Here is a 25,370-nt window from a genome sequence, read left to right as displayed (position 1 = left end):
TTTCTATTCGGAGAAATACCCCGTCAATTAAATTAATCTTGTTAATTTACCGGGAGAATATATTTACTATATTTTGAAATATAGTATAGTAGTATAGGCAGAAAAAAATACATTGTATTGAAATACATTAGATGGAAAGTCGTGCTGAATGACACGAAAAATGAGGGAAATTTGTGTCCATGAACACGAGTCAATAGATTACATTTCGTGACTATATCACAAAATGCCGTGAGACTCAGTCCGGTGACGCCAATAAAAAGATCCCCGGCTCACGGAGAGAGAGCCACCAAGTAGAGATGAGCAGAAGAGTCGGCGAATGGTGACTGTGTGAAAGATGTCCCGGCCGGTGGGTGCATTTGGGCGCTGAAGAGAGAAAGCGTGCGGATCCACAAGTGAGGCGGGCGGATGCTGGGGAAAGGCGGGCTGATCTATGAGTGGGTGCCGGGGGACGTTAAGTGGAAAGATAAAACTGAACAACGAAACTGTGGGTGAAAATGAAGGTGGATAAAAAAAGCTCTGCTTGGTTTTTGTTTGTCTCTCTTTTTACCAGCACAGAACCAGTGGGATTTGGAGTGGGGAGAAGCATTGTCCAGTATAATTAGCAGCTTTCTCAGCTAACCCTGCACCAAATTTTCTGATCAGTTTGTTCATTCTGCTGCCATTTTCTGCCTTAAAACGAGTCTCGCAGCATACTGCTGCATAAAATACTAAAGTAACAGAAACTGCACAGCTTTCTGCTGCACACATGAGTTTCCTTCAACAACTAGGCTCTGTCATGTCTCACCCTGTGGACTGTGTTATATGATCAGTTCAGTGTGTTGTCCCAGACCCACTTCCTCCTTACTAACCCAGACATTTGTATAACTCAAATCCAATGCATCTCTCAGGATGGAGACAGGGGTTAGCAGGGGCCTTTTCCCTTAAAGCTGTTGATTACTGACAACAAATAGAGACAGAACTGTTCTGTGTGGAGCTAGCATGAAGAACACTGCTTGATCTGACAGCCCTTTCACACAAACTGGGCCATGTGTTGAGCCACTTTTTCAAGAGGGTTTAATATTTCATCCAGGATGGGAACTCCTTTAACTCCCACTAGTTAAGTGCAAATGTACAAAAGCAACTGAATTAAACAAAACACAAATGAATTAAACAAAGAAGCAAAGATCATAACCTGACCATAGAAGGACAACAGTGCACACTGAGGTTTATGTATAAGCAGAAATATCTCAGAGACACTTTCAGGTACACTTTTCACTGTTCACTGACTTTGAAGTTGCCTTCAGTAAAATTTATGAAAATGTGGCCTTCAGGCTCACAGACTAAACCCCACACCCTTTCAAATACCTGGCAAAACACCAAAAACACACATTACATTGTCTATCTATCTATCTATCTATCTATCTATCTATCTATCTATCTATCTATCTATCTATCTATCTATCTATCTATAATAAAAATCATTAACAAACACCTTTATCCAACACAAATTTACACATGGAACTGCCTCCTGAATGTATTATAATGTCATTGTGATGCAAAACTTCACCTTCTCACCTCCACCACACCCATCATCATGTTTTTTCCCTTTCCAGGTCTCGACTGGAGCTTGGAGTAACACTTCACAACCTCACTAACCCTAGTTTAAGTTAAGTTTTTTATAAATAAAATACGTAGTAGTATTATACATTAATAAAACATTCATATATAACATTCTAGTCACTGACTTATTCTGCAATTCAGCCTATAGTGTAGAATTATAGAGTAGTTTAGAAGTAGTGTAAAGTTGTTTAGTGTATAGTTCAGTGTATAGTCTATAGTTTAGTGTATAGTTTAGTGTATAGTTTAGTGTATAGGTTTGTGTTTAGTTTAGTGTATAGGTTTGTGTATAGTCTATAGTTTAGTGTATAGTTTAGTGTATAGTTTAGTGTATAGTCTATAGATTAGTGTATAGTTTAGTGTATAGTTTAGTGTATAGGTTTGTGTATAGTCTATAGTTTAGTGTTTAGGTTTGTGTTTATTATAGTGGTTGGCTTTGTGTATAGTCTATAGTTTAGTGTATAGTTTAGTGTATAGTTTAGTGTATAGTTTAGTGTATAGGTTTGTGTTTAGTTTAGTGTATAGGTTTGTGTATAGTCTATAGTTTAGTGTATAGTTTAGTGTATAGTTTAGTGTATAGTCTATAGATTAGTGTATAGTTTAGTGTATAGTTTAGTGTATAGGTTTGTGTATAGTCTATAGTTTAGTGTTTAGGTTTGTGTTTAGTTTAGTGTATGGCTTTGTGTATAGTCTATAGTTTAGTGTATAGTTTAGTATATAGTTTAGCGTATAGTTTTGTGTATAGTCTATAGTTTAGTGTATAGTTTAGTGTATGGGTTTGTGTATAGTCTATAGTTTAGTGTATAGTTAAGTGTATAGGTTTGTGTTTAGTTTAGTGTATAGGTTTATGTATAGTCTATAGTTTAGTGTATAGTTAGTATATAGTTTAGCGTATAGTTTTGTGTATAGTCTATAGTTTAGTGTATAGTTTAGTGTATGGGTTTGTGTATAGTCTATAGTTTAGTGTATAGTTAAGTGTATAGGTTTGTGTTTAGTTTAGTGTATGGGTTTGTGTATAGTCTATAGTTTAGTGTATAGTTTAGTATATAGTTTAGCGTATAGTTTTGTGTATAGTCTATAGTTTAGTGTATAGTTTAGTGTATGGGTTTGTGTATTGTCTATAGTTTAGTGTATAGTTAAGTGTATAGGTTTGTTTATAGTTTAGTGTATGGGTTTGTGTATAGTCTATAGTTTAGTGTATAGTTTAGTATATAGTTTAGCGTATAGTTTTGTGTATAGTCTATAGTTTAGTGTATAGTTTAGTGTATGGGTTTGTGTATAGTCTATAGTTTAGTGCATAGTTAAGTGTATAGGTTTGTGTTTAGTTTAGTGTATAGGTTTATGTATAGTCTATAGTTTAGTGTATAGTTTAGTGTATAGGTTTGTTTATAGTTTAGTGTATGGGTTTGTGTATAGTCTATAGTTTAGTGTATAGTTTAGTGTATGGGTTTGTGTATAGTCTATAGTTTAGTGTATAGTTAAGTGTATAGTTTAATGTATAGTTTAGTGTATGGGTTTGTGTATAGTCTATAGTTTAGTGTATAGTTTAGTGTATGGGTTTGTGTATAGTCTATAGTTTAGTGTATAGTTAAGTGTATAGTTTAATGTATAGTTTAGTGTATGGGTTTGTGTATAGTCTATAGTTTAGTGTATAGTTTAGTGTATGGGTTTGTGTATAGTCTATAGTTTAGTGTATAGTTAAGTGTATAGTTTAATGTATAGTTTAGTGTATGGGTTTGTGTATAGTCTATAGTTTAGTGTATAGTTTAGTGTATAGGTTTGTGTATAGTTTAGTGTATGGGTTTGTGTATAGTCTATAGTTTAGTGTATAGTTAAGTGTATAGTTTAATGTATAGTTTAGTGTATGGGTTTGTGTATAGTCTATAGTTTAGTGTATAGTTTAGTGTATAGGTTTGTGTATAGTTTAGTGTATGGGTTTGTGTATAGTCTATAGTTTAGTGTATAGTTTAGTGTATGGGTTTGTGTATAGTCTATAGTTTAGTGTATAGTTTAGTGTATGGGTTTGTGTATAGTCTATAGTTTAGTGTATAGTTAAGTGTATAGTTTAATGTATAGTTTAGTGTATGGGTTTGTGTATAGTCTATAGTTTAGTGTATAGTTTAGTGTATAGGTTTGTGTATAGTTTAGTGTATGGGTTTGTGTATAGTCTATAGTTTAGTGTATAGTTTAGTGTATAGTTTAGTGTATAGTTTAGTGTATAGGTTTGTGTATAGTTTAGTGTATGGGTTTGTGTATAGTGTATAGTTTAGTGTATAGTTTAGTGTATAGTTTAGTGTATAGGTTTGTGTATAGTTTAGTGAATTGTTTGGATATTGACTGAACATAATGACTGAACATTAATAATAATAATAATATAATGACATTAGAAGATAATGTCACTGTCAGTTCTTGGTCATGTCTTTTATACATGTCGAGTTTGGCTTTTTTCTTCTTTTTTTTTTGCACTGCATTATCTGTGTGTGTGTGTGTGTGTGTGTGTGTGTGTGTGTGTGTGTGTGTGTGTGTGTGTGTGTGTCTGTGTCTGTGTGTGTGTGTGTGTGTGTGTGTGTGTGTGTGTGTGTGTGTGTGTGTGTGTGTGTGTGTGAATTTGGATTATACTTGAAATACTGAAGATGAATAAATGAATAAATATTTACACCTCCTTCACCCCTAACCACCGCCCCCAACCCCCTGCACACACACACACACACACACACAGACACACACAGACACACACACACACACACACACACAGACACACCTTCCCCGAGGAGACAAACTGGAAAATTTGTCCTTTTGTTGCCGAGTGAAGACCCAACAGTAGCCTGTGCACAATGCGACTCAATTATTGTCTGCTTTTTGCTGTTGCTGCTCTTGTTGTGCTCTGGTAAGTTATTATGATTTTTTTATTATTATTTTGTATTATTGTTATTATTATTATTTTTTATTATTGTTATTATACATAATGGAACTGAAATAAATTCAGTGTTGAAAAATGCAGATGTAAATGTTTGTGAGGGTTTGGAACGTGGCAGAATTAAATTCTGAAAAGCAAACATTAAATATAGTGTGAATCGTATTGAAGTTTGTGTTCAATCAGTTGTGTTTATTATTGCATAAATATTATCACATAATAATTATAAGTCTATTCAAACAAAACTACCGCACATGCAATGTAAAATGTCTGTTAGAATATAATTAAACAAATATTTTACTGATATTTCATTTGTTCATAATCCCTGAAAACAAACATAAAACCTTACACAGGAACCTGTTTCACCTCATTCCAGGGAAGCTTCATGTTTCTGTGTTAAGTTTGCCTGTGTGTTTGTGTGTATCTCTTTGTGTCATTGTGTCATTGTGTGTGTGTGTGTGTGTGTGTGTGTGTGTGTGTGTGTGTGTGTGTGTGTGTGTGTGTGTGTGTGTGTGTGTGTGTGTGTGTAGGGGGGGGGGATACTTTGGGTGTGTCCATTTAAATTTATTAATGTGGGTTTGGGGTGTGTGTGTGTGTGTGTGTGTGTGTGTGTGTGTGTGTGTGTGTGTGTGTGTGTGTGTGTGTGATGCTGTTGTGGTGTGTGTGTGTGTGTGTGTGTGTGTGTGTGTGTGTGTGTGTGTGTGTGTGTGTGTGTGTGTGTAGGGGGGGGGGGGATACTTTGGGTGTGTCCATTTAAATTTATTAATGTGGGTTTGGGGTGTGTGTGTGTGTGTGTGTGTGTGTGTGTGTGTGTGTGTGTGTGTGTGTGTGTGTGTGTGTGATGCTGTTGTGGTGTGTGTGTATAACTCTGTAGTGTTGTGTGTGTGATGCTGTATTGTGTTATGTGTAATGCTGTAGTGGTGTGTGTATAACACTGTAGTGTGGAGTGTGTAAAGCTGTAGTGGTGTGTCTATAACGCTTTACTGGTGTGTGTAACGCTGTAGTGTGGTGTGTATAACGCTGTAGTGTGGCGTGTGTAATGCTGTAGTGTGGTGTGTATAATGCTGTAGTGGTGTGTGTATAACGCTGTAGTGTGGTGTGTGTAATGCTGTAGTGTGGTGTGTATAATGCTGTAGTGGTGTGTGTATAACACTGAAGTGTGGAGTGTAAAGCTGTAGTGTGGTCTGTATATAATGCTGTAGCAGTGTATGTATAACACTGTAGTGTGGTGTGTGTAATGCTGTAGTGTGGTGTGTATAATGCTGTAGTGGTGTGTGTATAACACTGAAGTGTGGAGTGTAAAGCTGTAGTGTGGTCTGTATATAATGCTGTAGCAGTGTATGTATAACACTGTAGTGTGGTTTGTGTTAAGCTGTAGTGTGGTGTGTGTAAAGCCTCACACACACACAGCGTTATATAGTTCTATAGAGTTGTTGTGTTGTTTTGGGAATTTTGTTGTGTTATTATACTCCACATTATTTACTGTCTTTTAGGAAATTGGTTCAAATTATAAGAAAAAAAGCAGGTTAAACAGAAACAGGTAAAGGGCTACAACATGAACTGAACCTATTCACAAAACAGTAAACATAGAATATCAGAAAAATACAATACAAAGTGCAACTTTTTTATGATTGTAACAGAACAATTTTAAATGTGTTTTTTTTGTTTGTTTTTTTTTACAGGTTTGTTTACTTCAATTATAATTGCTTCTTGTTTAGGTGAGCAACAAACACAAACACACACAATTTTAACTTCCAGGTGAGCCATGAGAACAGCAGGGGATCAACAGCCCTGATAGTTCCTCAATGCTCAGTGTGGTGGTGCTAGAGATGCTGTACCCAGTTCAAACTGAATGAGGTCTCTCAGACAGAAAGTCTACGATTCAGGTGCAGATTGAGGGTTAGGATTAGGGCTGAGTTTTGGGGTTAGGTTAGGTTTAGGGTTATGGCTGAAGGTTAATGGTACCGATTGAGAATTAGGGTTAGGGCTAAGAATTAGAGTTAGGGCTGAGGGTTAGAGTTTGGGCTGAGGGCTAGGGCTAAGGTTATGGCTGAGGATTAGGGCTGAGAATTAGAGTTAGGGCTGAGGGTTGGGGTTAGGGCTGAGAATTAAGGTTAGGGCTGAGGGATAGGGTTATTCCTGAGAATTAGGGTCAGGGTTGAGGGTTAGGGTTATGGCTGAGAATTATGGTTGAGGGTTAGGGTTATTTCTGAAAATTAGGGTTAGGGCTGAGTGTTAGGGTTAATGGTTAGGTTTAGGGCTGAGGGTTAGTCTTAGGGTTTGGGTGTTAGAGGTTAGGGCTGAGGGTTAGCGTTAGGACTGTGGGTTCAGGGGTTAGGGCTGAGAGTTAGGTTTAGGGTTAGGGGTTAGGGTTCAGGGTTAGGGCTTAAGGTTAGTGTTAAGGATGAGAGTTAGGGGTTAAGGCTGAGCGTTAGGGTTGAGAGTTAGGGCTGAGGGTTAGGGGTTAGAATTGAGGGTTAGGGCTGAGGGTTAGTTTTACGGTCGAAAGTTAGGGCTGAGGGTTTGGGCTGAGAGTTAGGGGCAAGGGATGAGGGTTAGGGTCAGGGCTAAGGGTTAGAAGTTAGGGTTGAGAGTTAGGGCTGAGGGTTAGGGCTGAGGTTTAGGGTTGGGGGTTAGTGTCCAAAGGACTGTGTGTGTACTCTCTGATGTTATGCTCTGATTAAATTGTATTGTACAGTATAAAGATGTTGTGTTATGTCTTTTCAGAAGTGGTGTGCATGATGTGCTGGAGAGCAAGCCGAGTTTGTGAGTAGGCAATTTACATATTGTGTTAGTGGTGTGTGTTTTGAGTTTGTATAGTGGATATAGTATGTGTATTGTGTTAGTGTAGTGTGTATTGGGGTTTTGTAGAAGTATTATTTATATGTGCTACTGTATTTTGTAGAGTCTTAATTTGTGTTTTTTGGGAAAAGAGAGGGAGAAAATCCTCTAAGTTGAATGTAGTTTTAGAACATGATGACAAAATGAGGATCTACGTTTTAGTGGTAAATACCGGTACTTTGTAAAGTCAGAATTACATGAGGACTGCAGGTGCAGCAAAAAACGGCCTCAAACTGGTTTCTTTTACAGCACCAAAAAAACTTGAGAATGTGACAGAAGGAAAACATCTTATTGCACACAGGATCAATGCTATGTCATACTATGTAACAGAGACCAGATCAAATATATGTACAGACGATCAAACAACCAATCCAGTGTAAACATATATTACAATAACTGAATAATTTAGCTAAAAGATAATTAAATTCAAATAAAACAGTTTGACTTTACCACAATGTTAATATGATGTGTGTGTGTATGTGTGTGTGTGTGTGTGTGTGTGTGTGTGTGTGTGTGTGTGTGTGTGTAGCATATAGCATAACCCCTTTTTCTTTATTCTTCCCTTATTTTTTATAAGAGACAAGCGCAAGCCATAGAGGAAGTAACAGAGCTTAAAGGCCATTTATCTAGGGTTATGTGCTACAGATAAGTGTTTTAGAGATATGAGTGTGGTTCACAAGTGTAAGTCAGTATCAGCGTGTGTGCATGTGTTTTGTTGTGTTTGGTTTGCAAAGCTGATGACTCACTGTACTGGTTTAAACACAGATGCAACATAAAGAGAGGATAACCATTTAAACAAACATCCAAATAATTCTCTAAATCTTTTTTTTTTTTTCTGACTCTGCACTGCATTAAATGCATGGTGCTTTCCCAAGACTTACAGTTCTGTCTATTTAGAGCACATTAGCTTTATGTTAGGGTTAAGATTTACAGTAGGGGCACTTTTACATATTCACTTTTCTTCTTACCTTGTTTAACTTTTATCAGCTGTTACAGGTGTGATCTGTGTTATGTGTGCAGAGACAATCAATAAAATAAAATACAACACAAAGCAAAACCCAGAATTAGAGGGGGATATTAGGTATGCTGTTATTCTGCTGTGGTGTGAAGGGTGTAGTTGTCTAGGTGATGTTCAGTGTTTGTGTACCATTGGGAACGGCACTGGCTCCTTTTTCCTTGCACTGTGCACTGAAGTCTGCAGCTAGATCCCTTAGCTGGTATAATTTCTAACTAAATAAAGTGTAGTTATTGTGATCCATCTGCAGATTTACTAACTGTATTTAAGCAGCAATTCCAGAAACCTTTTGAAAAATTTAGGAGTTAATAAACTCTCCTAAAACAAGAACTACATTTACATTTCTAAATATTTCTTATAGTTTGGGTAAAGGTCCATAGTATTTACTGAACCACAGAAAATTCCCAACTCTGGAGAAGGAGCAAAACAGATTTTTTCACAATCTATCTATCAGGTTTCTGATTTCTGATTACATGTTTATAATCTTGGAACAGACCATGTTGTCTGTGCTTAGGACAGGAGTATGGACATGGACAGGGATGTAGACTTGTACAGAGGCAGGAATGTGGGCATAGACAGCAATAAGGGTTAGGGTTAGACAGGGATGTTGGATGTGTATAGAGATATGAGTAGATAATGTATGTATGAAGACATTTTGTGTTTTATTGAATGTATTTAAACACACACATTCATATGCTTAAATAATAAACAATAAGTCCATGCCTCATCATGTTTCAGGGAAAAAAAACAACACATTAGTATGGATTTACACTTTCCTGAGGGGTAAGAATACATACAATGTAATAAGCATGCGCACACACACACACACACACACACACACACACACACACACACACACACACATACACACACACACACACACACACACACACACACACACATACACACACACACACACACACACACACACATACACACACACATACACACACACACACACACACACACACACACACACACACACACACACACACATACACACACACTTGTGGTTTCATCATTTTGTATTATTTCCATTGACTTTACCTGAGCTTTATCTCAGAGACTGAATTAAAATGTTTTTCATAAAAAGAAAAATTGTGATTAAGATTAAAATCTGAAACATTCTCTTGTTACCAAGAAAACACGACACTGAGTCGTCCCTTTTACTGTTTTTTTCCCTTTAGAATAAAATACAACCAGCCAGGTGTGAGTAATAGGTAAGTATTGTGTGTGTGTGTGTGTGTGTGTGTGTGTGTGTGTGTGTGTGTGTGCGTGTGTGCGTGCGCGCATGTTTGTGTATTCTCACAACAACGGAGCTTTCTGACTAAACTTAATTTACCTTCACTATAAATATCCACTTTCTTTCCCTCTGCATCCTGTACACTTCCTTCTTCTCTCAACTGTTTATCTGCTGAGCTGGATTATCTATATTATCTCGGATAAAACATTTAAACATATGAACATTTTACATTCAGCTCACAGTTATTAGGTTCAACTTCTTTCTAAAATATGAGGTATCAAAACATCTACAATAAGAATTTGTTCAATGTCTGAATGTTAATTTACCTGACTGTAAATACAAACACTAAACTGTGTGTGTGTGTGTGTGTGTGTGTGTGTGTGTGTGTGTGTGTGTGTGTGTGTGTGTGTTTTCAGTCGGGGAGACATTACCACGTTGACCCCATGGTTAGCTCCGATTGTGTGGGAAGGAACGTTTGATCAGTCTGTAATTGATGGCATTTACCTACAACGAAATATCACTGTGGCAACCACAGTATTCGCACTGGGAAAGTAAGTCACTGCATTTTTCACTCTGAGGCTAAATCAGCAGTTTGATTTGAAGTTGTGCTGTGTATTTTATTCTCAAGTGGAGTCAAGAAGCTTTTATTGTCATTTCAACCCAAACCCTGCTGCTGCATAAAACAACATAGAGCTCCATCACACAACATAGAGCTACTGTAACATTTAATACTGTGTCTTTTTTTACTGATCAATGTGTGTGTGTGTGTGTGTGTGTGTGTGTGTGTGTGTGTGTGTGTGTGTGTGTGTGTGTAACAGTCCAAAATTACAGTGCTGGCTTCACTTAGCATTACTGTAATTCAGCACTAGCGGGCTAAACAACACTACTGACACCAGTTCAGTGTTTCCCAAATGTAATTTCTGACAAAATGTATGGGACATCAAACCCTGACACTTAAGCCTGACAAATGGTCTGCTGTTTGATGCTCAAACTGTGACCCTGATTATTAGCACCTAACCCAGACTGTAATGCTCAGACTATGACCATTGGACATTTCTGTTTACATTTTCAGATATCACCCTTTCTTTTTTGTTTGCCTAGGAAAAATTTTTTTTTACTGATTTTTTTTGTTGTAAGACCAAATCAAAAAGAAATAATCACTGAGATAAGTTGTTATTATTATTATATGTTTGAGCAATACAGCAGATGTTCTTCTGTTTCCTGCTATAGTCATGCTCACAATCTCTTTAAAAATGATTTACTGATTTTTCATTTATATGTCCTATAGGTATGTACGATTTCTGAAGGAGTTTCTGGAGTCTGCAGAGCAGCACTTCATGCTAGGTTATCGTGTACATTATTACCTGTTTACAGATAACCCAGATGAGGTTCCTACAGTAACACTAAGGGAAGGTCGTCAGCTAATAAAGATAAAAACAGTGAACTCAAACCGCTGGCAGGAAATCACACTGCGCAGGATGGAGATGATTGAAAAAATCATTGAGGAACGACTTGTCAATGAGGCTGACTACATCTTCAGCCTAGACGTTGACACCAAATTCTATGGGCACTGGGGGGCAGAAACTCTTGCAGATATTATTGCTGTGCTGCACCCTGGGTATTTCGGAACAGGACGCACAGAATTCCCATATGAGAGACGTCCTGAATCTGTGGCCTTCATTCCCCCAGAGGATGGAGACTACTACTACGGGGGAGCTGTAATTGGTGGACGCATCGACAGTGTATACAAGCTGGCAAAGACTTGTCACACACAGCTGGACATTGACCGAGCCAATAAAATTGAAGCAGCATGGCAGGAGGAGTCTCACCTGAACAAGTTCTTCCTGTACAACAAACCCAAAAAGGTGCTTTCACCTGAGTACTTGTGGCAGGACTTTAAAGCCAAAACCAGCGAAATAAAAGTAATTCGCTTCTCACAAGTGATTAAGAACTATGCTGAGGTTCGACCAAATCCATAACGCACACCACTTTCTCAAATCTTCACAAAAAAAATTAAACCTTCTTAAATCTCCTCTTGGTTTTCCTGTAGAACATAAGAATGTAAGCTATTGATTATTATTTAACTAAAGAAGACCCCTTTTACTGCAGAGAAACAATAAACATCCTGAAAACCTGCCAACACAGAGCATCATAATTACACCAGCAGCACTATGAAAAGGTTCAACTAAAACAACTGAAAAGAAAAAAGTCCTAAAATGATTTTTAAATGTGTAGCTTAATATAACAGGTTAGGAACATTCAAAAACATTTCTACCTAACACCCTAACACTAACACTAACCCTGTAACACTTACCCCTAACACTAACACTGAACCTTTAACACTAACCCTGTTACTCTCATCCTCTAACACCAACCAACTTACTCCGTAACACTAAACTAATCCTATAACACTAACCGACTAAATGTCTAACACTATCCGACTAACCCCGTAACACTAACACTCCCCCCTAACCCTAACTCTGGGGCAAAAATTGGGAGAATATTTCTACCTAAGCCCCTAACAAAAGCCCCTTAAACCTAATGCTAACCCTAACCCATTTAAAGACATTTCTACCTAACCCCAACCATAACACTCTAACCCTTTCCCCAACACTTAAACCCTATCCATTACACTTGGGAACCTTCCTAAACCCAACCCTTAACTCCTTAAACTTAAACTCCCAACACTAACGCACATTATTTCACTTTAGCTGAGCATAAAGACAAAAACTGTAAGTCAAATGTAAGCTGTGTCTTTCTGGTTCGAAGGTCGTATCTACTGTGATAAACAGCAACTCCAATCTGTCGAAGCTCCTCCAGCAACTCCATGCCTCGACGAAGCTAGAAGCTAGAAGCTAACCTGGTGTTCTACATTGTTGATAGTTTTCATACTTCAGCTGTGAAAGGAACATTTTTAAGAGCTCAACACAACAGCTTTTATGATGCAGAAGCCACTTTTTCACCGTTTCACCGTTTTTGATTGTGAATATATTATTCAGTGTTAGATTTTTATCATGCCCAAACGAAACTTAATTCTTGGAGAGGTTTTCCATACGACCTGCTATGCCCGTGGTGCCTTTCTGATATCAGGGAAGAAGAAATACACAGCACACAGAATGTAGCAATGTTTCCTCTCTTCAGTTTATTGCAGGTGGCAGACACGTATTTATACACAGGATGATACAGTCCACGCACACACACACACACGCGCGAACACGCACACACAAAAGGCTAACCTAAAGCCAAATCAAACGTGCGGAGGATCCGCTGTGGCGACCCCTAACGGGAGAAGCCAAAAGAAAGTCAGTCAGTCAGTCAGTCAGTTGTGTGTGCGTATTTAAAAGAAAGTTAACACTGTGTATGGTGATACAGTCTAATGAATGAAAGAGTGTCTTCTCCTGGACAACGCTTGATGTGTGTGTGTGTGTGTGTGTGCGCGTAAGCTCTCTTCCTGGTTTCTGTGTTTGTAGCACTTCCAGGGAGCAAAAAGTCTAGAGCTGTTTAAAGAAGCACATTTATAATCTACTGTTTTGACCAGATTGTTGTACAGATCTGTTGAATAAATTAAAAGAATTCAGTGTTAGGGGAACACATTACCTTGTGTTACAATGCACACAAGCCTTCCAACTACACTATTAAATTCAGTTTGGGGGAAGTGCTACACCTTTTTCAAAATATGAGATCATTGGAGTCCATACTAAATAGAAACGTTTGGTGGATCCTCTAAGAGAGTGTTTAATTTTTTCCAATCCCAAAAATAGCATCAAATCTTTAAACCAGAGTGAAACTAAAGGTGGTTTACTTGATTTCCAATCAAGTAGTATTCCTCTTCAAGCCAGAAGACATGCTAAAGCACAAGCATCCTGATATTTCCTGGGCATGACTGTATCTCGCTCAGGTACTCCAAAAACTGCCATTTCAAAACTAGGCTTAATATCCTTAATATATATGCCTCAGACAGGATTTTAAATATAGTTGTCCAGTAATCAAACAGTCTGGGGCAAGTCCAAAACATATGAGCCAAATCTAAAGCACGACAATGCTTACATGTGTCAGTTACATTGGTGTAAATCTTGGACAGTTTAACCTTGCTATAACAGAGTCTGTGGACCTTGAACTGAATCAATCCTAAACGAGTGCAGGAGGTCGTCCCATTCACTCTGAATAATGCTTTGTTCCAGGTTCTTGCATATAGGGCTGGCAATGGAGAAGTCTTTAAAACCAAAACATTGTCTGAATTAAAACCAGATCCTGAGGGTATTTGCTACGACTGGGCATTGTGTATATGATGAAATACAAAGGGGCATTTTGAATAAAGCTAAAGCAGGGAGAGATGAAGAAGTACAAGAATACGCTTCTGAAATGCAACACACATCATTGGGGTTCTGAAGCCATTAAAGTACTTTTGAAATATTCGCAGCCCAGTAATAGTATCTAAAATTAGGTAGTACTCATCCACCTTGAATTTTTTGTCTTTGGAGAAATTCCTTTTGAATTCTAGGTGTTTTTCCACCCCATATAAATGACAAGATCAGACTTAGTAAAAAAAAAAAAAAAAAAAAAAAAGGATTTTGTTAAAAAAGACTGGGACACATTAAAACAAATACTAGAGCCTTGGTAAAATGTTCATTTTTACACAATTAATCCTTTCTGCAAGGGAGGAAATTCAATTTTTTGAGATCAAGTTTTAACTTGTCAATTAAAGAAGCAAAGTTCTCTTTGTAAAGGTTAGGAAAACCCTGTGAAATATTTATCCCTAAGTATTTAAAACCTGATACAGACAATTGAAATGGTATATCGTTCTCCGAGATTTGGAGGCCCTTATTGTTTATGGGAAAACAAACACTTTTTGAGAAATTTAATTTATAACCTGAGAATTTTCCAATTGATTCAAAATCTTAACTACTTGTGGAATACCTACAATCGGGTCCGAAAGATACAACAACATATCATCAGCATACAAAGATACTCTATTTTCTATGTCTCAACTGCTAATGCCAGTAAAATGCTTTGAGCATCTTAACACTATGGATAGGGGTTTGATGGCTAAAGTAAAAAGTAAAGGGCTAAGAGGGCACCCTTGTCTTGTACCCCTTGATAGAGGAAAAGACTTCGAACGTACTCTATTTGTAATTACCAATGCCACAGGGGAGAAGTATAATAACTTAACCAGTGAGAGAAAATGTGTTCCAAACCCGAATCTTTCCAGCACAGAGAATAAATATTTCCATTTAACCATGTCAAACGCTTTTTTCAGCAGTCTCCGAATATTACACGAATAATAAATTAAATTCCCTATTACTTAAGTATTTAAAGTATTATTAGTATTTAAACGTAAAGCAAAGATTTTATTATCAGCGTTTAGGAGTGATATTGGCCTGTAAGAATTAAATTTTAAAGAATCTTTGCCAGGTTTTAATAAAATAATTATGTTCACTTCATTTAAGGTTTGTGGCAAGCTTTCCTTTTCAAAAGAGTCCTCAAACATATCAAGAAGAATAGGGGTTAATTTAGTTGCAAATTTTTTGTAAAAATCTTTTGGGTAGCCATCTGGGCCAGGGTTTATTTTACTCTGCATTAATGAAATAGCATTTAGAATTTCCTCTATTTGTACGTTTTTCTCCAAATAGGTTTTCTGCACCGAATCAAGGGTGAATCAATTAAAAATTAAATCATTATCACTGTTGTGAATTTGAGGTATAATTTGAGAGGCAGCTTTAGATTTTAATTGGTAGGCTAAAAGTCAACCTGCCTTTTCTCCATGTTCATATATATATATATATATATATATATATATATATATATATATATATATATATATATATATATATATATATATATATATACCCTCTAGCACGTAATAAGCACCATTCCGTTTTATTTGTTGATAACAGGTTATATTGAACTTGAAGGTTCTACCTTTCCTAATAAAGTTCTGGTGAGGGGGACACAGAATAGAGGCAATCCAGTCTTCTAATAGAGTCAATTAAATTGTCTAATTTTTGTTTACATTTTTTATTAAGGGTTGAAGTATAAAAGATTATTTCCCCCCTTATGACTACTTTAAGTGTTTCCCACAATGTAGATGCTGATATAGATTCTGATCTGTTTTGCAGTAAGAAGTTTTCTATGGCTGTGGTTATGAATGTACAGAATGCAGGATCTGATAACAAGGATGTATTCAGTCTCCACAGAGGTTTGTACCTCAGATTACAAATAAGATCTAATTGCACAGAAGCATGATCTGATTCCACAATAGGTAAATAATCGATTTGTTCAACAGAAGAAAGGAGAGATTTATTTATAAAGAAGTAATCGATTCTTAAATAGGAGTGGTGTACTTGTGAGAAATAGGAATATGCTTTGCTGCGTGGAAACAGAAATAGCCATGGATCAACGGCCCCACTTGATCTAAGAATGTGGATAAGGCTTGGGCCATCTTAGGAAAAGGATAACGACCTGGGATTAGAACGATCGAGGGGGTGGATCCATAACAGTATTCATGTCACCACCAAATATCATGAGATGGAAGTTAAGATCTGGCAGTGAAGAAACAAGCTTATTAATAAAACTTACATCATCCCATTTGGGGGCAAATACGTTAACTAATAAGAAAGCAACATGATATAAACTCCCAGAGACTATAACGTATCTACCCTGAGGATCCGTAATAGAAGCAAAGGCCATAAATTGAATGTGTTTATGTATCAAAATGGCAGTGCCCCGTGCTTTAGAATAAAAATTAGAGTAAAAAATGTGTCCTACCCCTGATTTCCTGAGTCTAAACTGATCACTAATACATATGTGGGTTTCCCGTAGATATATTATTTCAGATTTTAGTTTATTTAAATATGCCAAAATCCTGCCTCTTTTAGGCCTTTAACATTCCAGCTAACAAATCTAACTTTCGACCCCCCCCCAGGAAATTTTGCTAAATCGGCACTATTAGACATATATATATATATATATATATATATATATATATATATGTAAACAGGCAAACGCAGCTCAGAGATGCAATCAGCAATATAAGTTTCCTCAACATTAAGAACTTCTGAAGACATAACATAAAAAAAAATAAAATTCTTTTGATAAACATAACACAAAACCAAACTTCCCAAAATACTTCCTATGCTTGTTTTCCCAACTAAAACAAGCCACAGCAACCTGTTTAACTCGCATAGCTCCGGGTTATCCATTCTCTACCACTCAAACTTCTTGAGGAACCCCAAGCCACTAATATAAACATGAAGTACAGCATAGCGTCGCTACGATGAATTGTGCAGCTTAAACTACAAAGCATTAAACAAAAGCAAAAATTCCGTGTCTTCTTGGCGTTTTAAATGACCACATTCCTGCATGTTTTGCCATTATTATTTACCTTCGCAGACAGTGCAGCCTGTTACGGCCAAAGGCAGTTTTTAATCTTGTGCATGAATGCGTTGTCTGCAAAAAGCTTTAGCAGCCGTAGGTGAATCAAAGGTTCCTCCCCGAACTTCACTCGGAGACGGGCAGGATACAGAAGTTAAAACTTTATGCCTTACTGATAGAGGGACTGTTTAACTTCTTTGAATCCGGCGCGTTTCTTTGCTAAGTCTGCGCTCAGATCCGGGTACAGCCTCAGTGACACTCCGTTGTATTTAATATCATGTCACCTGGCCAATGCAGTGCCCTCTCCTTTTCCTGAAATCGGTGGAAGCAGACAATGAATTGTCTTGGAGATTGTCCTGCACCCAGTCTGGGGCAAAGCGTGCGATGTGCACGCTCAAGTTCAGGAGGACTGTCAAACACACTCACCATAGTTTCTTTAAGCAACCCAGATACGAATGTAACAGGGTCTTTTCCATCTTCACTGCCTTCCGGAATGTTAACAATACGCAGGTTAGCCCTTCTGGACCTGTTCTCAAGATCATCAATTTGGTCAAGAAGAGATGAATTTTGTGTTTTTAAGGCTTTAATCGTCTTTTTCACTGTGACAAGCCTTTTTCAAAGTTTTCACCAGCTAATACTTCAGTGAGCATGAGTCAGGGTTGAAACAAGCTTACTGTCTCCCTTAACGTTTTAAGTGAGGCTTGCAACGGCTTGATTGAATCTTAAATTAAGCTTGCCATGTTCTCCTTTAAACTGGCCTGTTGTTTTGCCAGTTCGGGGAGTAGTTGACCCATTGACAAATTGTCCGTGTCTTTTACAGGTGTATCCTTGCTGTTAGCGGTATCGTTAGATGCCATGATTGCTAACTTACCCGCTATGGTAGCACCTGATTGTGTTGCTGGCGCAGTACTTTGCCTCTGCTTCAAGTTTCTAATTTCTCTGTCCGAATTAAGTGTAGATCCTATATTTTATGTTGTGAAGCAATTAGATAAAAATAAAGAAGACGTTTAAACAGGTTTGTGAGGTCCTCGTCTCCGCTGCTCTCTCTCACATCGCCAAAATCTGAATCCTGGGGGCCAGTAATTCTAATAAACTTATACTTTGCAGCAGAGGTAGCTCTAAATATTTCTTTCATGAAATGCTCATCATGCACTTGCAGGTGTATTTAAGTTCTTTAAATGTTTTGGATTGACTGACCTTCATTTCTTTTCTCTTTCCTTAACTGGGTGTTTCTTGCAATAATATGGATTTGTACATTAGTTGTAGTAGCACTAATAGGGCTATTAAAACTGTACTTACCTTTTCCTATGCACAAGACAACTGATGATCTAAAGCACATTAAGAACATATGTCAACTCTTGAAAAGGCACAACTGTGACCTAAAACCCATTTAATGTAAATACCATCATTCACTATTTATGTACAATGTTGAAAATAATAAAAATAAAGAAAACAACTTAAAGAGAAGTTGTTTCCAACATTAAACTGATGCTGTTCTTCTCCATATTTAAAACCAAACACAAATATCACTTTTCAAAACATGACCCACATACAGTAAACACTTCCACTCTATTACAACAATAATTGTACACTTGTAAAATTATAGACATTATACGTTTTAAAAGGGTAAATATATAAAGGAATTTTAAATGGCATAATCTTTTGTAGACTGCATTTATAGTATAGTTGTGTAGACATTCTACACACTAAATGAGAACAAAAGCAGGTTTGGAGAGACTAATTCTAATTCAGTGTAATTTGTGTAGAGCTTTTAACAACGCATTGTCCCAAAGTGGATTTACAGAATAAACGTATTATGAATAGAAATTTTACATTTAGAAAGTTAGTCCCTATAAGTTTATTTCTAATGAGTAAACCAGTGGTGACAGTTGCAAGAAAAAATTCCCTAAAACGGCATGAGGAAGAAACCTTGAGAAGAGCCAGACTTAAAAGAGAGCCCACCTCATCTGGGTGGCACCAAATTTCCATTTATTACAGTTACCTCATTGTTGAGGTGTACTGTTCAGTGATGGAGACCCAAGTGTAAAACTGTTTCTGGTGATTTTAACCCTAAGCCATTGTTCAAGTTCACGTTTATTTCTATAGAAATAAACTCTATTTTTCGCAATGGACATTGTCTCGAAGCAGCTTTACAGAATTAAATAATGAAGGTGAATGATGTGTATTTATCCCTGATGATAAAGTCTGGGGTGACTGTGGTGAAGGAAAAACTCCCTTACATGTTATGAGGAAGAAACCTTGAGGGGAACCAGACTCAAAAAACTCAAACTCTTGATGTCACCCAAATGAGGATGGGTTCCCCTTTTGAGTCTGGTTCCTCTCAAGGTTTCTTCCTCATAACATCTAAGGGAGTTTTTCCTTGCCACAGTCGCCACGGCTGCTCATCAGGGATAAATGCACCCATTCACCTTGACTGTTGATTTCTGTAATGCTGGTTTGAGACAATGATTGTTGTGAAAAGCGCTATAGAAATAAACTTGACTTGATTTGACTTGACTTGACTTGACTTGACTTGACTCAAAAGGGGAACCTCATCCTCATTTGGGTGACATCAAGAGTGTGATTATAGTCTTTAAATAATACAGAACACTGTAGAGTGAGAACGAACATGAGCACTGGAGTGTGTGATTATGAGTAATTACAGTCTAATACAGTCAGTTGAACCAGGAGCTTCTGAGCAACTCATTAAATAGCTCAACATCTGAGATCATCATAAATCCAACACCAGTGGTGGACGAAGTACACAAACGAAGTACTCCAGGATGTAAATATGACTCCAGTAAAAATAAAAGTGTCTCTTTAAACTTTTAATTAAGTAAATGTACTTAAGTTTTCAAAGTATTGATTTATTATTACTATAATGTTCCTATTATCATTTTTATGACAAGATTCTTTACTTAATCACCTCAGTTTAAAGTGTAATCGAATGTGACTCTCAGGACACTGATCTATTAATAGAATGATATTAATGACTCATACACTGATTGATTTCTATTATTATTATTATTATTATTATTATTATTATTATTATTTATAATTTTCATGAGCCCAAAACCTTCTTTTCAACGACTTCAAAACAAAATAATGCAATTAAGATGTTTTTCCATCATTTATTCCTCTCAAACTGACGCTGAACTGTCTGTTGGTAATAAGTTAATACCACAAACTGACAATGGTGGTTTTAGCCTGAATGGCACTCTGGGTGAACCACATGTCAGGGAGCCACCTGCCAAGCCTCCCTCCAAGGCTCTCACTCAGCCTCACCCTCTAATCTGCTCTAATCGCCTGCACCTGTTCCACATTACCTTTCCCCTTTAAAGGGTCCCGGTTTTGCATTACGGTTCGTGCTTCTCCTCGACCCTTGTATATGTTCAAACGCTAATAAAGACATGATTGATTTACTTCCGCTAGTCCGCGTGGTCGTAATCATGATAGAAGATCTGACCTTAAAAAAAAAGAGGGGAATCGCTCTACCTCGATGGATCTGCAATCCAGTTCCATTTCGGATCCTGTCTCGAAAGCCCACCGCCACTCTTCAGGAATCATTCTCACCGGCTCCGGCTCACGCTAGCGCGGCTGCACCTCTGATAGCCCAATAGCATTCCCGGCTCCCTACTCCAGGCGAAGCAGCCAAAGTGGAGCGGCTTGCTGTAGAGTGTCAGCCATTACATTGAGGTACAACCTGCCCGATTCCCCATCTCACTACTGTCTGGAAAGGCTCTCTCTTGGGTCAGCATGGTGTGGAATGTGAATTGGGGCATTCTCAGCTCGTATGCCAGTTTTACCAGGCACTTCACTGGGATGTTTGGGATGGTAAGGGCGGACCTCCACTACAGCCCCCAACCTTTAGGGAAGGCCCCGGACCGGACTGCTGATGTCAGGAGGTGCCTGCACCCCTTATATGCAGGCTATCCCATGGATCACCAGGGGCCCGAGTTCCAGTCCGGCTATCCGGGTCTCCGAATCTCCAGTCTTCAAGCCCCACTGAGTACACCGCCCAGCCTCCAAGTCCCACTGGGGGCATCACCCAGCCGTCTCTCCTCGCTGGGGGTGGTTTAAAGTTCCTCAGAAGGTGTCGTCGCGCTTTAAAGTTCCTCCGAAGGTGAAGCCATGCTTCAAAGTTTCTCTGAAGGCGACGCCGCACTTCAAAGTTCTTCCGAAGGTGGCGTCTTGCTTTAAAAGCCCTCTGAAGGTGCCGTCGTGCTCCAATGTCCCTCCGAAGGTGAAGCCGCGCTTCAAAGTTTCTACAAAGGTGCCGTCGCGCTCCAATGTCCCTCAGAAGGCGAAGCCGTGCTTCAAAGTTCCTCCAAAGGCACTGTCAAGCTCCCGGGTCCCTCCGAACACGACGCCGCACTTCAAAGTTCCTCTGAAGGCGCAGTCACACTCTAAAGTCTCTCCGAAAGACATCCACCGAGTGCGCCGTCACGCCTCAGATATCCACAGAGAGCGACGTCATGCCCCAGAGTCCCGCCGAATGCGCTCCAGAGTCCTGCCTCAAGTTTCCGCTGGGGGCGTCGCTCTGCCTCGGACCTTGCCCGATCTCAAGGGTGTTCCACCCACCGGAAGGTCGCAGCAAGCTCCACGGTGAAGGATTATACCCGCATTACGGTTTGTGCTTCTCCTCGACCCTTGTATATGTTCAAACACTAATAAAGACACGATTGATTTACTCCTGCATCCTCTGTATGGTCCTGATCGTGACACCATGCCATGACCCAACGTCTTCTTATTGAGAAGCTTGTCTCTGCTTTAGCTTCCGTCACTGGATGGGTAAAACATATTTTCCGAACAGTCCACAAATTTGGACTTCATTTTATGTATAAATATTCACCCTAAATGCATTTATTGCACAATTAAAAACGTCATTGTGCACAATTTATCAAACTTTCAGAACCAAGTACCATAAAACTCTTTGGCTAATTGTAGCCATAAGATACATACAACATCTATATCCTCATATTTCTTATAACTGGAGAGTAGAATTGTCATTACTGAACTCAGTACAGGACTTTTTTAGTACAATCCAAAAAAACCTTTTTGACATCACCACAATTGAAGGGAACCAAATCAAAACGTTTAACTACGATCCAATTGGACCAGTTACAGTAGGGTGGAATTGTTTTGTTGCTACACAAATTATGTTAAGCTATATACTATAAATTATAATGGTTATGCAGCTAATATACATATTGTTGCTCTGTGCATAAAAGCACATCAGACAACAGTATAACATAAGTGATATACATTTATTAGCCTATTTCATAAAATAAGATAAGGTAAGGTAAGACAAGATTTACCTTTATTCGTCCCACAGTGGGGAAATTTCTGTATTACAACAGCAAAGAAAAATAAATGTGCAAATATGTATTATAAAAAGAAGAGAAAAAGAACATATATTACAGTGTATAAATACAAAAGAGAGTAGTTATGCTTTTAAACATTCTGCACGTGGGTGATACTGCACGGCTTTAAATTTGTGTTATTGTACATTTATTGCATAAAAACGTTATTGTTATTATTGCAGTTAAACGGTAATAACAGTGTGTATTTGGGTGACTGGTTCACTGGGAGCAGCTCTGATTGTAAAGTCTAATAGCAGCAGGGAGAAAAGATCTTCTGTATCGCTCCTTCAGACACTCAGGATGTAACAGTGTGCCACTGAAGGAGCTGCTCAGCGATGAAACTGTTTCATACAGGGGGTGAGAGACGTTCTGCAGTAATGATGATAGTTTAGCTCCCATCCTCCTTCTCCCACCTCCTGTACAGTGTCCAGGTAAATCTTCAGGACTGAGCTGAACTTTCTGATCAGCTTGTCCAGTCTCTTCCTGTCTGCAGAAGAGATGCTGCTGCACCAGCAGACCACACCATAGAAGATGGCTGAGACCACCACAGAGTCAACAAAGGTCTTCAGTAGCTCTCCTTGCACTCCAAAAGACCTCAGTCTCCTCAGCAGAAAGTCTGGAGCAGCTTGCTGTGGAAGCAGAGAAGATGAATTGCAGCAGGGGGGACTGGGTGGGGGCAGGGAAGAGTAGCTGATAAAATCTATTAAATAATAGATTCATATCATTCACCCACTTCTGGTCACCTTCAGCATGAGAGTTGGGTTCCTTATGATCAGTGATGGTTTTGAGCCCCTTCCACACACCGCTGACATTGTTCTGCTGCAGCTGATCCTCCATCTTCCCCCTGTAGCATGTTTTATATATATATATATACAGTGGGTATGGAAAGTATTCAGACCCCCTTAAATTTTTCACTCTTTGTTATATTGCAGCCATTTGCTAAAATCATTTAGGTTCATTCTTCTTCCTCATGAATGTACACACAGCTCCCCATACTGACAGAAAAACACAGAATTGTTGACATTGTTGCAGATTTATTAAAAAAGAAAAACTGAAATATCACATGGTCCTAAGTATTCAGACCCTTTGCTGTAACTCTCATATATTTAACTCAGGTGCTTTCCATTTCTTCTGATCATCCCTGAGATGGTTCTACACCTTTATTTGAGTCCAGCTGTGTTTGATTATACTGATTGGACTTGATTAGGAAAGCCACACACCTGTCTATATAAGACCTTCCAGATCACAATGCATGTCAGAGCAAATGAGAATCATGAGGTCAAAGGAACTGCCTGAAGAGCTCAGAGACAGAATTGTGGCAGGGCACAGATCTGGCCACGGTTACAAAAAGATTTCTGCTGCACTTAAGGTTCCTAAGAGCACAGTGGTCTCCATAATCCTTAAATGGAAGACGTTTGGGACGACCAGAACCCTTCCTAGAGCTGGCCGTCCGGCCAAACTGAGCTATCGGGGGAGAAGAGCCTTGGTGAGAGAGGTAAAGAAGAATCCAAAGATCAGCTCCAGAGATGCAGTCAGGAGATGGGAGAAAGTTGTAGAAAGTCAACCATCACTGCAGCCCTCCACCAGTCGGGGCTTTATGGCAGAGTGGCCCGACTGAAGTCTCTCCTCAGTGTAAGACACATGAAAGCCCGCATGGAGTTTGCTAAAAAAAACACCTGAAGGACTCCAAGATGGTGAGAAATAAGATTCTCTGGTCTGATGAGACCAAAATAGAACTTTTTGGCCATAATTCTAAGCGGTATGTGTGGAGAAAACCAGGCACTGCTCATCACCTGTCCAATACAGTCCCAACAGTGAAGCATGGTGGTGGCAGCATCATGCTGTGGGGGTGTTTTTCAGCTGCAGGGACAGGACGACTGGTTGCAATCGAGGGAAAGATGAATGCGGCCAAGTACAGGGATATCCTGGACAAAAACCTTCTCCAGAGTGCTCTGGACCTCAGACTGGGCCGAAGGTTTACCTTCCAACAAGACAATGACCCTAAGCACACAGCTAAAATAACGAAGGAGTGGCTTCACAACAACTCCGTGACTGTTCTTGAATGGCCCAGCTAGAGCCCTGACTTAAACCCAATTGAGCATCTCTGGAGAGACCTAAAAATGGCTGTCCACCAACGTTTACCATCCAACCTGACAGAACTGGAGAGGATCTGCAAGGAGGAATGGCAGAGGATCCCTGAATCCAGGTGTGAAAGACTTGTTGCATCTTTCCCAAAAAGACTCCTGGCTGTATTAGATCAAAAGGGGGCTTCTACTAAATACTGAGCAAAGGGTCTGAATACTTAGGACCATGTGATATTTCAGTTTTTCTTTTTTAATAAATCTGCAACAATGTCAACAATTCTGTGTTTTTCTGTCAGTATGGGGAGCTGTGTGTACATTCATGAGGAAGAAGAATGAACCTAAATGATTTTAGCAAATGGCTGCAAAATAAAAAAGAGTGAAAAATTTAAGGGGGTCTGAATACTTTCCGTACCCACTGTATATAAATACAATCAAATGAAAAGCCTCTCTGGGAGTTGAGAGGAAGTAAATCTAAAATATAATATTTGCTTCTAAATGCCTTAAACTGTAGAAATATAAATGCATATTTACGACGTTTTGGATTATGTGACGGTACCAGAAGTACTGCTGCACTGCCGCAAGGTGGCGCGTCAGTCCATTGGTGCCTGGGTATAAATAGTGAGGTTAAACTTCCTGATACTTTCAGAATCCTGTAGATCACAGCGTTTCCGAACAGCGAACCAATCAGTGCGCACTCTGTCTCTAGGCCCTGTGGCACCGCCTTCTCTGAGCGAGAGTGGGCGTGGCCTGTGTTGAAGTTTGCGAACACCTGTCCTCGAGAAGTCAGAGGAGATATCTCGCGGTCCTCAAGGAACTGCGACTCACACGGGGCATTTCCGGGTTCAGTTCCGTCTTAAACTGGTTCAGGTTCTGGTTCCGGGTTTTTTTTGTAATTGACAGTGACAAGGGGGGGAGACAGGGGGTGAGCTCGCGCTATGGGACT

General features: G+C 38.8%; 2 protein-coding genes and 1 long non-coding RNA gene across 6 annotated transcripts in view; 2 read left to right on the top strand and 1 right to left on the bottom strand.

Moving 5' to 3' along the window:
- Positions 1-4,300: 4,300 nt before the first annotated feature.
- Positions 4,301-11,749, top strand: LOC310720232 (globoside alpha-1,3-N-acetylgalactosaminyltransferase 1-like). Of its 4 annotated transcripts, none has more exons than XM_083530659.1 (7): positions 4,301-4,483; positions 6,193-6,228; positions 7,241-7,276; positions 9,105-9,149; positions 9,554-9,586; positions 10,026-10,160; positions 10,898-11,749. In XM_083530659.1, exons 1-7 carry the CDS (start codon positions 4,431-4,433, stop codon positions 11,586-11,588), a joined length of 1,029 nt encoding a protein of 342 aa, XP_083386785.1. In that variant the 5' UTR covers positions 4,301-4,430; the 3' UTR covers positions 11,589-11,749. The 4 variants fall into 4 exon arrangements, with proteins under 4 accessions (XP_083386785.1, XP_083386784.1, XP_083386787.1 ...); XM_083530658.1 differs by having other exon boundaries at positions 7,238-7,276; XM_083530661.1 differs by lacking the exon at positions 9,105-9,149.
- Positions 11,750-22,424: 10,675 nt separating this feature from the next.
- LOC310720460 lies at positions 22,425-25,105 on the bottom strand. Its single transcript, XR_014531738.1, has 3 exons — positions 24,984-25,105; positions 23,077-23,187; positions 22,425-22,972 (listed from the first exon to the last, which is right to left on the bottom strand). It is a non-coding gene; the product is annotated as an uncharacterized lncRNA (long non-coding RNA).
- rnf128a (ring finger protein 128a) overlaps positions 25,092-25,370 on the top strand; it is a 17,572-nt gene continuing 17,293 nt past the window's right edge. The window contains exon 1 of the mRNA XM_083531033.1: positions 25,092-25,370. This exon is cut by the window's right edge and continues 401 nt beyond it. Within this exon, the coding sequence (XP_083387159.1) occupies positions 25,363-25,370 (8 nt within the window). The 5' untranslated portion in view covers positions 25,092-25,362.

The sequence above is a fragment of the Silurus aristotelis genome, assembly GCF_946808225.1.
Source record: "Silurus aristotelis genome assembly, chromosome: 26".
Lineage (NCBI taxonomy): Eukaryota > Metazoa > Chordata > Actinopteri > Siluriformes > Siluridae > Silurus > Silurus aristotelis.
Note: the sequence above shows the minus strand (reverse complement) of the source record. Positions and strands in the feature narration are given on the sequence as shown.

Coding starts and splice junctions, on each gene's coding strand:
- LOC310720232 (XM_083530658.1), top strand. CDS start 4,431: ATGCGACTCAATTATTGTCTGCTTTTTGCTGTTGCTGCTCTTGTTGTG. Junction 6,229..7,237: donor TATAATTGCTTCTTGTTTAG/GTGAGCAACAAA, acceptor ATGTCTTTTCAG/AAGTGGTGTGCATGATGTGC. Junction 7,277..9,104: donor CTGGAGAGCAAGCCGAGTTT/GTGAGTAGGCAA, acceptor ATCATGTTTCAG/GGAAAAAAAACAACACATTA.